General features: G+C 37.9%; 1 protein-coding gene across 2 annotated transcripts in view; it reads left to right on the top strand.

Annotated features, from left to right (window-relative positions):
- Positions 1 to 15,362, top strand: part of EXOC3 (exocyst complex component 3) — a 30,662-nt gene that overhangs the window by 4,819 nt on the left and 10,481 nt on the right. For both annotated transcript variants that reach the window (XM_050892320.1, XM_050892319.1), the window contains exons 3-6: positions 2,528 to 2,747; positions 5,912 to 6,593; positions 11,689 to 11,806; positions 14,631 to 14,756. In XM_050892320.1, the coding sequence (XP_050748277.1) occupies positions 2,528 to 2,747; positions 5,912 to 6,593; positions 11,689 to 11,806; positions 14,631 to 14,756 (1,146 nt within the window). The remainder of the gene's footprint in view (positions 1 to 2,527; positions 2,748 to 5,911; positions 6,594 to 11,688; positions 11,807 to 14,630; positions 14,757 to 15,362) is intronic.

Genomic DNA, 15,362 nt, shown 5'->3' with positions numbered 1-15,362 from the left:
GTCACTTAGAGGGATGAAGCAGCAGAGATCTGGAATGGTGTTCTGCCCAAAAAAACCAGCATCTCCTCCAGTTGGTTATCCTACTCCTGTCTCTATATCTTCTCCCAAATATTTAGTTGTGTCCATTTCTTACATCCTCCTCAGCATTTCTTCCTGCATTACATAAATTCTTACAGGAAAAACTGCTTTGAAATGTGTCAAACTCATGTGCTTCATGTGTGAGACTGATGGTGGTTAGTGAAGCAGTATTTTTAAGGATCAGTAGCAGAACTCTGAAACAATGGGTGGATAAGCACCAGCTAGCACTGTAGGCTGGTACTTGGGCTCTGCAGTCCAAAATGTAGGCAAAGAGCTGCTTGAACTCTATTCCAGAGCCTGAAAAGTTATGACCATTCACAGCTATCTTTGTGCATTTATTCAGTCAATGGGAGAACTTAGGTTTTGGTTTTCTCTCACCCTGAGGAAGTACTGTATACATATCCTAGGAGAGTTCCTAGGTCTCGGGTTTTCCTGAGTATAAACATGCTTGAATCCTCTACCTTTTGATTCTTACCTGCTGTGCAACCATGAATTTGAACCATAGGGCTCTAGGGAGACCAGGCAGCCAGGATCCGGGTTCCATGGCTTCATGTTGAGGGCTGTCACTTAAAAAGAGATAAAAATTTTGAGCCCTCTTCCTGGGATGGCTTGGTTTTGTTTTCATTTTTTTTAATACAGTGAGGGTCAGTCCAATCTAAGATGAATATGCATTCTAGGAAGTGAAGACCACAATGCTAGGACATGCCTCGCTCCCTGCCCCCCCACCCCATCCCCTGACCCCAGCTGACTATTAGAAGACAAAGTGAACATGGGTGGATGTCCATTTTAAGAATTTTCCTTGGCCGTTTGTGTCAGTGATTAAGATTAGTGATGGTTTCTGTTTTAACATAATCAAGTTTCTGCAAAAGTTAAATAAGCAAAAATTTGAATATGTAATACTTGCAAGATCTGCCTCAGAAGAAATTGAAATATCAGATCAGAAGTATTGAACATTTAATGGTCTCGTGATTTTTAAAATACTTTGTAGTCAGCTTCACAAGATTGTGTTTGAGTATCATATTGAATGTTTGAGTATCCTAATTATCTCAGTTCCTGTAGGGGAAAAATGTGTTAATGCAGCAGTTCTGTAGATAGATATTGTATAAAAATGCCTTACCCCTGCCTAATTGTACTAAGTCTGACAGGAAAATACATTTTTATCAATAAAATCAGCATGTCATAATTTGAAAGTACATAAATAGCAGTAGTTTAAGAATCACTGCGTTTTTCTGGGACTTTCCCAGTACATTTAAAACACAGTAAATGTTGTTCATAGTTACCAGGATTTCCTCTTTGGCTTCTAGTATCAGACAAAAAGTTCCATGACTGCTCAAGCTTTTTGGCCTTAAAAGTATGGCAAAAAATGTGTTTTGAGCTTAGCAAAACCATTAGTGCCTTATTTCTTTACTGGTTACTTCAAGTCCTTGAGATATGCACCTGAGTTTTTACTGATGTCTTGCCTTTGGCTTGTCTTTTGAAGTCTGTTATTTCCAGTTTCATTTTCCACTCACCTGATTTCATCTTAGTCACATCTTTTTAAAAATACATATATAAAAAACATGCTGTGGATGTGATCTGATTTCTTTCACTCAGATATGCGCTATAATGCATTTTCTGTAAGGTGTCTGGACTGTCAAATGATATTCAGGACTAATAGCCTATTTGAAGAGTCATTATTTCAAGTGTCACCTGTCACAAGAGGTATCTATATCAATAACCTCTCTTTATGCCAAAATAATCTAGTAGTTGGGTTGTTGGTCTGGTTGTTGATGTTTCACAGTGTCGAAATTTTATTCAGTTTGGGGTTTTGTTGTTTTTTGTTTTGACTGAATTCCTTTTGAGTTTGGGTTGTTTTTTTTTTTTCTTTCAGGCACGACAGGCTGGAGGGTTTTGGTTTTGGGGTTTGTTTTTTTTTTTTTAGAACATTTCAGAATTTAATTTTTTTTTTTAAGATTTTCAGTTGCCAGTCAAAATTTGTAATTACTTTAGTAAAATGCTTTGTGAATCTCTACATACCAAGCATTCTCTACATACCAAGCATTCTGTTGAAACATCTGGATCAGCTTTCTTCTGATATCCCCCTTTGAAATTAATTTATGAAGGAAACACAGAGAAATCTAATTCTGCCTTCCCATGATCCTGGTTTAATATAGATTTATAAAGATGATGATCTATCTGCCTAAGCTCCTATGTTAGCTTTGTGGGTGAACCAGTTGTATCTAGGTTCTTTAAAACTAGATACAATTTCAGAACTTCAAAAAAAGAATGTGTGCATACACACAGAGTAAGTTATATATTTCTGGTAAGCTATAATATTACCTTTTCAGTTTTGTTTTTTTCCTCTGAAAATGTTAGATACTGAAATGAAAATTAATTATTGAGAAATGTTGAAAATATGGAACTCGGAATGATTAATATGAGTTCTTTCATTGTCTTGTTTGTGTTTAAGGCAGCAATCCAGTCACAGTTAGATGGAGTACGAACAGGTTTAAGTCAACTGCATAATGCACTGAATGATGTAAAGGCCATTCAGCAGTCTTTGATTGATGTCAATAAGGACTGGAGACAGAGCATCAACACCATAGAAAACCTCAAAGATGTTAAGGATGCTGTAGTGCAACATAGCCAACTGGCAGCTGCTGTAGAAAATCTCAAGAACATCTTTTCAGGTAATCTAATGTTCTTTATATAATCCATCACATACTGAAAGCACTTTAAGATGGTACTAACAGCTGTAAGGTTGTCAAGAACTTTAAACCTCACTGGGATTAAGGAAGAATCACCTACACATCGCATTCAGGGAAGTAGCTGGTAACCATTTAATATATATCAAGTCTAAATTGTGCTGTAAAAACTTCTAGTCTGGCCTATCTCATCATCACACACAAGTCACAAAGAAGCTTCTTGCTAGCAATCAGTAGCAGGGATAACATGTTTAGTATAAAAGACTGAAACATGCAAGCGGCATGTACGGAAAGAAAATTTGGAAAGATTGGGAATGTTGCCAGTGAGTTGGGTACCTGCAGCAAGCCTGTTGGGTAAAAATAGTCCCAAATGATTTTAGGAAGCGAATTTTTTTTGCAAAATATGAAACAGCAAGATCTCCAGTCAAAGATTCCCTGGCAATCTTTCTCACACAACAGTTAGGAGCCTCAAGGATTTCCATTAATGTTACAAGTGTAAGTATAAACTACCTGAAGTTCAGTTTCAACTGTGCACAGTACTTGCTTCAGAATCAGGCAGCACAATCACAGAAACCAACTCATGCATTGTATTGGGTTTGCGTGGCAAGGTTTTGGTAGCGGGGGGGTTACAGGGGTGGCTTCTGTGAGAAGCTGCTAGAAGCTTCCCCTATGTCTGATAAAGTTAATGCCAGCGGGTTCCAAGACAGACCCGCCGCTGGCCAAGGCCGAGCCCATCAGCAACAGTGGGAGCACCTCTGTGATAGCATATTTAAGAAAGGGAAAAGAAGTTACAGGGGAGTTGCAGTTGCAGCGAGAGAGAGGAGTGAGAAGATGTGAGAGAAACAACTCTGCAGACACCAAGGTCAGGGAAGAAGGAGGGGGAGGAGGTGCTCCAGGTGCCAGAGCAGAGAGATTCCCCTGCAGCCCGTGGGAAGACCATGGTGAGGCAGGCTGTCCCCCTGCAGCCCATGGAGGTCAACGGTGGAGCAGAGATCCACCTGCAGCCCGTGGAGGACCCCACGCCACAGCAGGTGGATGCCCGAAGGAGGCTGTGACCCCATGGGAAGCCCGCGCTGGAGCAGGCTCCTGGCAGGACCTGTGGACCCGTGGCCCCGTGGAGAGAGGAGCCCACACTGGAGCAGGTTTGCTGGCAGGACTTGTGACCCCGCGGGGGACCCACGCTGGAGCAGTCTGTTCCTGAAGGACTGCACCCCGTGGATGGGACCCACGCTGGAGCAGTTCGTGAAGAACTCTAGCCCGTGGGAAGGACTCACGTTGGAGAAGTTCGTGAAGGACTGTCTCCCGTGAGAGGGACCCCACGCTGGAGCAGGGGAAGAGTGTGAGTCCTCCTCCCCCTGAGGAGGAAGGAGCGGCAGAAACAATGTGTGATGAACTGACCCAAACCCCCATTCCCTGTCCCCCTGCGCTGCTTGGGGGAGGGAGGAGGTAGAGAAAATAAGGAGTAAAGTTAAGCCTGGGAAGAAGGGAGGGGTGGGGGGAAGGTGTTTTAAGATTTGGTTTTATTTCTCATTATCCTGCTCTATTTTGACTAGCAATAAATTAAACTAATTTTTTCCCCAAGTTGAGTCTGTTTTGCCCGTGATGGTAATTGCTGAGTGATCTCCCTGTCCTCATCTCGACCCACGAGCCTCTCGTTTTATTTTCTCTCCCCCTGTCCAGTTGAGGAGGGGGAGTGATAGAGCGGCTTTGGTGGGCACCTGGCATCTAGCCAGGGTCAACCCACCACATGCATGAAGAAATTATACATGGGAGACACTTGTCCTTGCACCACTGCACAACCGTGAAGGTTTGCAAAACTAAATAAGATTAATGTGATATAATGGATACTGTAAAGATAAAGAAAATGGGATTACCTCTGTTCTTTTATGCAGCTTTTTTGGTGCACATTCCATTCCATCTTGAATCAGTGTGAATTCCTTGACAGGACTTTTCTGCTTATAAGTAATTTTAAGAATTTTACACCTATAATGGGGGCTAAACCTATCGTACCCCTTTGATTTTATTTAAATAGTCTTTTCTCTCCTCTTCTCTTGTGATAGTAATTCATAAAATGTACCTATGAAGAAAAATTGTTTCCTGGTCATACCAGGTTGATTTGTTTAATCTCTGTAAGAGTGTATCTGACTGCTACAGTACCAAACTGGGATACAGTGTGAAACTTAAAAGAGTAGTATTTACATGCAATGTCTAGCAATGAAAAACAAAGAACAACAAAATTCTGTACGTTCCAATGCAGAGTTATTTTGAGCGGGGTGTTTTCTTTTACACTGATGAATGCAATTGAGACAATAAGCCTTTTCTTTTCTGGCATTCTGAGAGGTTTTTAGTGTGAAGCATCTCCCCCCGGGATTGTTAAACAGTATAGTTGATAACTTCACTCTGAGCAAAACAAATGTTTTATAAACCAAGTGGTTTTCATCATGATAAATGATTGTGTATAACTGTCTTTTCAAACCTTTTTTGGAGCTGCCAGTTTTATCACTAGCTGCCTTTTTTGCAGTGACAATTTTACTGCTGAGATTTTTCAGTTCTCTCCCCCACAGGAGCCTAATCCTCTTCTATAGTATTCCTCAAATATTGAAAAATAATAAAGGAAAAAAAAATCTTCTAAATAGTTTAGCAGTGTAGGTAATTATCCCTGTTCTTCCTTTGTGCCTTAGGCAGGCAAAAATTGTTCCTTCAAGAAGGAGGTAAAATTCAGTATTTGTTGGGTATATGCAGCCTCAGGTTCAACAGGGTAAGTGACTTCTAGTTAGGCAAGTTAAAAGCCTTTTGTGTAAGATATAAGAAAGCTAGTACTGCAATTTGTTTCATAGTAGACTTTCATGGATTTTTTTTTTTTAAGGAGGGGAGGGAGAGAAAGGAAATTATGTTCTGTTGGCACTATGATCTTTGTTTAGCCACTGATCAAAATGAAGCATTATAGTTAATGATGTACAAAAATATGTAGTATTTACTAACAATTTTTGAATACTTCAAAATAATTTCCTTTAAATTATTTCAAAAGAATTACTACAACTGTTCTCCAGCTTGTTTCCTAGTGCTTTTATTGTCTTGTATTTATTCTTTGCATTTTGATTGTGTGTTCTACTCTTTTTGTTTTTTCTTCATCTTTGCCTTTCTTTCAGTTCCCGAGATAGTCAGGGAGACCCAAGATCTGATTGAGCGAGGGGAACTTCTGCAAGCTCATCGAAAACTGATGGATTTAGAGTGTTCTCGTGATAACCTGATGTATGAGCAGTATCGCATGGACAGCAAAAACACACATGACATGAACCTCATCCATACATACTTTGGGGATATGCAGAAACTTTCTGAGGAGTTGGCAAAGCAACTTTGGATGGTGGTTCAAAGATCTCTTGTTACAGTCCGTCGAGATCCAACCTTGCTTGTTTCTGTTGTTAGGATAATTGAGAGGGAGGAGAAAATTGACAGGCGCATGTTAGACCGGAAAAAACAAACTGGGTTCATACCTCCTGGCAGACCAAAGAAGTGGAAAGAAAAAATGTTCAACATTTTGGAAAGAACTGTGAGCACACGAATTGAAGGCACTCAAGCAGATACTAGAGAATCTGACAAAATGTGGCTTGTGCGCCATCTAGAAATCATACGTAAATATGTCCTTGATGACCTGCTTGTGGCTAAAACCCTGCTGGATCAATGTTTTCCTCCCCATTATGACATTTTCAACAAATTGCTAAACATGTACCATCAAGCTTTGTCCACCCGCATGCAAGAGCTTGCTGCAGAGGATCTGGAAGCAAATGAGATTGTTAGCCTTCTAACTTGGGTTTTAAATACATACAAAAGGTAAGGTCCCCTTATCTCTTCTGTTAGCAATAGTTGAGAGCAAGCATGCAAAACACAGTTTATGTGCTAATATTTGCACGTCTATTAACATATCAGAAGATAAAACAAAAGAGGGATAATAGTAAAGAACTTGCTGGTTTGATATTTGTTACTCATTTTACTTTCTGGGAATTGCTCCTTAAAAATTGTTTGCATCTTCTAATATGTGATTTTAAGTTGCTTTGTAAGCTTCAAGTTTTAATGCAGTTAAAGACCTGCTTGAAGCTACAGTCACCTTGTATTTGTGTGCTGGTTTGGTGAAGTATTGGGAAGAGCAGGAGAGACTGAGAGCTCATGTATGTGAAACAAAATGTTTGTTGTTGGCCAGGGCCCCAGAAGATTTGTATGGTTATTAACTTTCTATTGTTCTTTTTTACAGGGGTTGGGACTGTTTCAGTGTTGCTTCATTACTGTTCAATGGAAAGAATGTAATAACTTCCTTCAGGTTTTATCTCAGAACTGTGTGGTGATTTGTTTATTTAGAAGAATTTCTGCTTACAGGTTGTCTCCTGTGATACTCTTAAACTCTTTTCTTTTGATTTGTGTGATTTGTTGGAATTACTTAAGCATTATGTCTTCCCCCCCTCCCCCTCCCATCCTCCAGGTAGAAACAGCTCAAATGGCAACTGTTTAGTTTTTGCTGGCATGTAGTTACTAGAGCAACTGATTTGTTTGGGGAAAAAGTAATGGTAGCCTTTCTGTGGCTCATGGCTGTAATCCTGTTCTCAATAGCTGGCATTGACCCAGAGTCTACTCTGTGTACGCTTTTGCCGTCTTCAATTGTTCAATCTCACTAATTCAACAAATTGGACACTTGATAGGTTTAGAGTATAATACCATAAAGCAAATAGGGAGGAGATAATACTGTTCTGTAGAATTTTTATAACCAGCTTTAAGATTCATTTTGTGTTCAGAACTCTGTGCTTTGCTCTACACTGCAAAGTTCCCCTGCTTTTCTTCCCTGCAAGGAACAATCAGGAGCACCCACTAATGCATACTTACATACCTGTGCAGGTGTTGTAGTTTAACGCCAGCCAGCAACTAAGCACCATGCAGCTGCTTCCCTCTCCCCCCTCCCAGTAAGGTGGGGAGGAGGAAAAAAAGTAAAACTTATGGGTTGAGATAAGAACAGTTTGATAACAAAAGTAAAATAAAATACTAACTAAGAATAATATTAATATAATAATAAGTGTAATGAAAAGGAATATAACAAAAAAAAAATCACCCAAGAAAAGGCAAGTGATGCACAATGCAGTTGCTCACCACCTGCTGACCGATGCCCAAGCAGCGATCCATGCCTCCTGGCCAACTCCCCCCTGTTTATATACTGGGCATGACGTTCCATGGTATGGAATACCCCTTTGGCTAGTTCGGGTCAGCTGCCCCGGCTATGCTCCCTCCCAGCTCCTTGCACACCTGCTTGCTGGCAGAGCATGGGAGACTGAAAAGTCCTTGGCTTAAGATAAGCGCTACTTAGCAACACCTAAAACATCAGAGTGTTATCAACAGTATTTTCACACTAAATCCAAAACACAGCACTGTACCAGCTACTAAGAAGAGAGTTAACTCTGTCCCAGCCGAAACCAGGACAGCAGGGTATATGAGAGATGCAGCTACTAATAAGGAGCTGAGTTCATTGGCCTTTTCGTCTTTGTTAAATAGAAGGCCAGAGGAATAACTCCATAGTGAATGAAAATCAGAAATATGTGAGTCCCCCTACCTATAGGGGCATGGCCTTGGCAGAAATCCTGCTCCCAGGTTCTTCATTTATGTCCTGGGGCTGATGTTCTAGTAAGGCAATTCTTGATCTTAAAATTGCCCTTCTACCCTTCCCCCGGAAAGTACAGCAGATTGCTATTGAGTTAGACAATTCAGAGCTAAAGCTCTCTCAATCCATGTGTTCCATCATAGGAAGGGCAAAGGGAGGGAGCAAAGCCAGCATTGCATCTATTTACAAAGCAAACAAATCAAAAATGGATCACTCCTGCTAAAGCAAGTTATGTGGCTCGTAGCACCTGATGGCAGAATCTTGTAAAGGAGGTGAAACAGTGAGAGGAGTAGACATGGTACAAGGTATCTGAGAATGCACTTCTCCCCTGTACATCCATGTAACAAGTGTGACGGAAATTAGAGGAAATATCTTAGGAAAAACATTAAGGCTTTGAGTTTCTCTGTTCTTTAAAAAAAAGCCTGAGAGGGCAGGACAGTAATTGTATTCTTATAGATTACAATGAACTGTTATAAAGAGGATGATAATTAGCTGTTGTGTATGTTTGTAGAGGACAGTGGAAGAAGAAATCAGCTCAGACTTGTGAGTGGGAAAAGTGCTCAAGTGGGATACTTGGAGAGCTTACCAAATCTCAGTTGCTGGACATCTCTTAACAATATAATAAACAATTCTCTATAGGGATGTGTTTATAATAAACTGTGAAGGAGGATGGCCTATATGACATCATGAGAACTGTGTTTCTTTGATATTTCACCCTCTTTTCCCTGTATGAAAAATAGGTTCTAAACTGCTGTTACATTCCGTGTTCACTTCTATGGAACACTATATGGTGGGAGATAGTTTTGTCCTCTCTAATCTTTCTCTACTTTTATTAACTGTAATTGAATGTTAGAGGGAACATATAAATTTGTATTTGCATATTACAACTGCACTTCAAAACCAGCTGAGAAAATACTGACCAATTAAGAGAAGCATTGAGGTTTTTTCCGTGTAATGAATTGGTAAGAAAGCCATGCAAAAGTTCTGTTTTACAATATTTGCAAGATAGGAGTTTTAAAAGAATCATGTTCTTCTTTACCAGAGCATGTCTTGGAAGCTGTTTTTAGAACCGTATTCAACTCATAGCTGAGAAATAAAGTGATGTTCTATGTGGAATAATAGCCTTTACTATTTGAGTGGGATGCAGTTTTACTGTGCTAGATGTATTTCTCTTTCATATTTAAGTCACTGAGAGCTTTGGAAACATACTGCTATTACTAAATCTGTACCAGGTTGGGACCAGGACTCTAATCTGTGTTTTAGGGAAAATATAAGTCTTGTAAGATCCTGATGCCCATATTCATAACATTTTATCAGATACGGATCAAGTGTTGACGAAACTGCTAAGAGTTCACCAACATTGCTACAGACAGTGTCAACAATCTTCACTCTAAGGAAGAGAAGGAATGGTACTATATATCTAGCTGGATGCTGTCTCTGGATCGAGTACCTCTTTTTACAAGACAGAGCAGGATTGGTGGCAAGCCTGGCATAGGAGGCAGAATAGAAGCTTTCTAAAATGTTAGTTTCCAGATAATAGAATTCTGGTTAAAATTTCAACTTGGTTATAAACTTTTTGTTGAAGAGAAATAACTTCCCTACAGTTAGAAGCCTCCTGACACTTTGAAGAGGGTTGTCTGTCACTTCCTTTCCCCCAGAGACTTGGGTTGTGGCAATCAGGAAAGAACTTACGTATAGGATGAATTTTTGTCTTTGGGGGCTAGAGGTAGAAACCTGTGGTCTTTGTTTTGGGGTTTCAGTTGATAAGCTTTGAGAAAGATTTAATGTCTCTGTGGCCTTGTGAAGTAGGGATAATGATGGTATAATGAGGCTAGAAATATTTTCTAATATGGCACAGTGCCATAAACAACTTCTCACATTTCCCCTGAATAAGCCTAGAGCAGATCCTGCTATTACGTGTATTCTTTATGTAAACAGCAACAGAATGGAATTCAGTTTTCTGAATAGTTTGAGCCACTTAGAATATCTTCAATCTCTTTTCCTACAGGCTCAGGAAGACACTACAAATGTAAAGTGTTCAGTTACAGTAGCTTTTATGGTTTCAAAGACAAGAATTTTGTTTTTTAAGTAGTTAGCCATAGTATGGGGGGGGTTTAGTGCTTTGAGGTTTTTTTCCATGATGTGGAAGCACCACTATGCTGACTCACTGCATGTACCCAGAGAACAACTTTAACTTGCGGAAATATACAAACTAAACACTTGTTTAGGAATTTTTTTTTAATTTGCTATTTGTTTTTTATAGTTGCCACTGCAAATACAGAATTTGTTTCACCTTCCGTTTCTAGTGTGCTTTTCAGAAGGAAGCCACAATTTATGTTATGATGATTGAATATATTTCCATCAACTGTTAATAAAGCACTCTCTGAAGAGTGTGGGTTTGAGTTATTGATTTTTTGAGCATGAAATATTAAGAGTTGTTGCTATGTTGTGCTTTGGCATAGCTTTGTTTTAGTTATACAAGCAACTCATATAATCTTATATAGATGCAAAATATCACTGTAAAGTATTAATTTTATATAATCCTTGTCAATTTTTTTTGAGGGTTGCTCTAGTTTCTAATCCTATAAAATCAAGAATTTTCCTTTGCAAGCAGATATAGCTAATGATGCTGTTATAATACAGTACTCATGAAGTGCACTTTTGATTTGGCATGCAAGATGCCTCCTCCTCTTATATTAGGTGTACTCTCTACCAATACAGGAAGCATTGGTAGATTTTCTTTTAATATATTTTAGCTTTGATATGGGTGCAATACAAGTAGCGAAACAGAAGCTCTTTTGAGAAACTGAGGAGAGCATTTCATACTTTTCACTGATCTTTCCCATTCTGAAATTCAGAATATGTAACTTGTCTGTCATCACCTCTGAAATTTAAAAGACATATAGAAATATCCCCTATTAAGACCCCACAGGTTGAACCAGTTGGCTTTTATTCAGTCTTAAGCAATCACTAATTCTCGTACGTAAAAGTTAGAAACACATGAAAGGGTTGAATATTTAAAATGTCTGTAACTTCTTTTTTTTAATATAAGCTGGACTATAGCTTTTGCATCCTGTTCTTTCTTTTATATAGTTTTATTTACATTCCTTATAAATGTATTTATTGTTGCAGTTACTATTAAGAACTTTTTGAAATGTATAGATATTGGAGAATTGCCCCTTACAGTGGTCGTACAAAAAAAGCTGCATAGTTTTTAACTTCTTATCTCATTTTTCTTCAGTAATCTGCAATGTCTTTTTTTTTTTTTTTTTTTTTTTTAAAACTCAGTACAGAGATGATGGGAAATTCAGAACTGTCTCCAGAAGTGGATGTAAATTCTCTGAATCCTCTGATTTCGCAAAATGTGGTAGACCAGCTTCTCAGCAAGTATATGTCAACGCTTACTGTGAGTAATAATAATGCAAAGACACCTTCAGATGAGTTTATAGCTACATTAGTGCCTCAGTACTGTTCCTCCATCAGAGGAAACTAATGTGACAAATGTGAACTTGATATCATTACTTTTATAAATTTTCATATACTATGTGTAGGTTTGTTTATAAAGTTATAATCAGATGATTTTATAGATGTAAATCATGACATTACAAGGCATAACTATGCTTTACAGATTGTATTAAGCATATTTTATTAGAAAGGAAGGAATTCCAGTGTTCATATGTATAAATTCATAGTGCTAGTATTTTAGATATTACTATAGTTACAAGCCACTGAATGCAGCTTGGTCTCTATAGTAACTACGTCAACATTTGATACAGATGTGATGTCTTCAAGGTAATCAGGATGTCCATGTTTGCCAGTTTGATTCTTTTACCAGTCTTTTTCCTTTCATGCCTGTCGACTGCATGAGCATAACTTCCTTTTGTGGATGCCATTTCAAGTGCATCTTAAATATAAAGACGCTGCTTCTGGGTTATCCTAAGCGTCACTGGAAATTGGTCAACTACATGGCAAAGGAATCAGTATGTGATTGTCAAGTTTTTAAATTTATTTTTCTTTAAAGTTCCACTGTTGATTGCCTCCGAGACTGGATATTGGAATAGTTTGAACTTTGGACTTGCTGTTCTTACATTGTTCAATTGAATGCCTACTCCTCCTAAGTTTAGGAGCTCTGCCAAGCAGAGGAGGGAAATTTTTTGCTTCTTTGGATGTGTCAGCCACTAAAATATGTTCAGCAACAACAACTACTTGGACTTGATACTCATCACAATAATATGAACCGATCTTGTTATGTCTCAAGGAAGTTGCTAGTAGGGGCTCTGCTTCACATTAGCTTTACTAGGACTTTTATGCAAGTTTATTTTTCTGCACTTACCTTTAGGACAAAAAAACATTGGTTTGTTTTCTTAAGCTACTTTTGGCTTGACTCAGGAAATGCCTTTGAATTCATTTTGCCCCTCTTAAGATGAAAAAATATACCTATATTGATTTTTCAGAAATGTTTTTTCCCTACTTACTGAAAACTATATATAGAACATTGTTGTATTTACATTCTATAAATAAAATAAAGCAAAGCTGATATTCTGTTAAACACAGAGTGATTTTTCTTTTGCTGGTTTTGATTTTTGGCTGTATCTTCTTTTTAAGGCAGAAAATACTGAAACTGCCTATTTGTTTCACAGGTTTCAGCCTGATCTAATTTTCTACACATCCTCACTTACACTTTTACTTTATTTCTTTTGATGTTGTGTTTAAAACTGTTCATAAACAAAATATAACTAGTTCTGTTTGGGTAAATGAAAGTATTTCCTAATTGTGACTATCAACTTAAATATTGATGTTTAAGTCTATAAAAATGTCTCATTTTCATGAGAATAAAATGCTAGTAGATTTTAACAGATTTCTAATAGATTTTTTTTTTTTTTCCCCCAAGCACCTCAGCTTGAAAAAAAGTTCTTGTAAATGATGACCTTAAGGTGAAAAACGTTGAAGTCCCCTGGGCTGCTGGCTTAAAAGATTAATTCTTCTTTGCAAATCATATCTCATCAGAGCAGTTCCATGCTTATGAGGAAAAAAGATAGTACATCATTTCACTTAATTGAAGATGGTACTATATGTACTTAGCAGATATAGCACTTGACAGGCCACTTGCTGTGGTCAAAAAGAGAAGAAGAAAACTACAGGTCTGTGTTTGGTCAACAGCCTTTCTTTTGCAGGAAGATTGTAGAGCTTTGAGCTTCTTCCTTTATCCTATCTGCTGATAGGAGTTTTGACCAAAAGACACTGAGTTAATACATTAAAAATTGTAAACATTTAAAATAAATAAATGTACCTATTTTAGACTCTCTTGCCCTTTCTGTACATGCCTACTGGTCATGTTTAATTTTGCATGGTAGGGCACACTAATACACCTGTTGTACATTGGAAAGAATTATGAACCTTTGTATTACTAGGGGTTTTAACTAAATGTGAACAAAGTAGAAGAGAGGCAGAAACCTTCAACCCTTTGAAAACATAGGGATAATTATTTTAGATAGGAATCAAAGAATCCAATTATATATTTAGCAAACATGCTGGTCTTTACTACCTGCTCTTGCAAATATGTTCATGGTATCTGTGTTATGCAAATGATCAGAAACTGGCTTAATCTAGTTCTAAAACCAGTTGTTCTTAATGTCTGTTTGCTGTATAATGTGCTTGTTGGGTGGGAGGAGAGGCAACTATTGTATCTCCATCACTATTTTCTGTAGCACTTAAGTTCCAAGAAACGCAACTCGTTTAATCTAATCCTGGGGGTTTGTCCCTAACGGTAACAAGCATCAGTTTCCTAAAATGTAGGTAAAAGGAACTACAAGCGGATATGTGCTAATTTTCCTACATTAAGTATTACCCTAATTTTTTCAGTTGTTGAAAAATTCAGTTTGAAACCTAAAGCCTGAGGCTTAATAAATGCTTCCGAAGTTAGTAAACATGTTGATTTTGACAAACTGACTTGCTCTTTGTGTTTGGAGCTCTCCCTTCCAAAATGTGCCTAAGCTTGATTCAAACTACATCACTAGTTTACCAGTACTAACCTTTGTCTTTGTCAATGCCAATTTTAATTTGTCTATGTTACCTATATCCTGTAGGGATGACAAGAGTGGTCAACGTTATCTGTTACTATGCGACTCTTCATTATGGAAATGGCTGCTATTCCAAATATTGCGGTGGGGTTTTTTGTTGTGTCAAATTAAAAAATCTTTTCTTTTTCTTGGTTGCTTTATTTAATGTAGTCTAACATCATCGGCTGGCTACGAAAAGCACTGGAGACAGATAAAAAAGACTGGATAAAAGAAACGGAACCAGAAGCAGATCAAGATGGGTACTATCAGACTACGCTCCCAGCTATTGTTTTTCAGGTATAAGAGAACTTGGTTATTCTAGAAAATCTACAGGAGCAGTATGTGGATTTGGGGGAAAGGAGGGACGGGAAGGGGGGAACCAAACTGTTTGGAATGCCATTGTTTCTATGTCTATTGAAGTAAAGGTTTTTTTCCTGTAGAGTTGTTAGTTGGAGGGGTTATTTCTGTTGAGGTTTTTATTTGCCTTTTTCACTTTAACACTTAGAGACTTGGTTCTTTTTATGTGTAGATTAGAAATGTATTTTTCCCAGCCTCTTTAGTTGATATTTATATTTAGTTTACTGCTTTTACTTAGGTCTCTTCATGTAAATTTGTAGTCTAAGCCTACCAGATGAGATGTTTGTAAGTTATTAGAATATTGTTTGTTAATACGGTGCTGAGGTAGTTAGGCATGTATTTGTTCCTATAATTATTCATTATACAAACATGTTAATAGTGGAAAGAAAAGTTCTGTTGAAGATCAAAAATGTTGCTGTTTAAACACTACTTCAGTTAATGTTAATGCCTGTCCAAAGTATTAAATAGCCTCAGAACAAAAGATAAAGCTATTTCTAAGATCTTAAAAAAAAAAAACAAAAACAAAACAAACAAAAAAAAAACCAA

This window comes from Gymnogyps californianus, chromosome 2, assembly GCF_018139145.2.
Source record: "Gymnogyps californianus isolate 813 chromosome 2, ASM1813914v2, whole genome shotgun sequence".
NCBI classification, from domain to species: domain Eukaryota; kingdom Metazoa; phylum Chordata; class Aves; order Accipitriformes; family Cathartidae; genus Gymnogyps; species Gymnogyps californianus.
The sequence above is the reverse complement of the archived record's forward strand: the minus strand, read 5'-3'. Positions and strand labels throughout refer to the sequence as shown.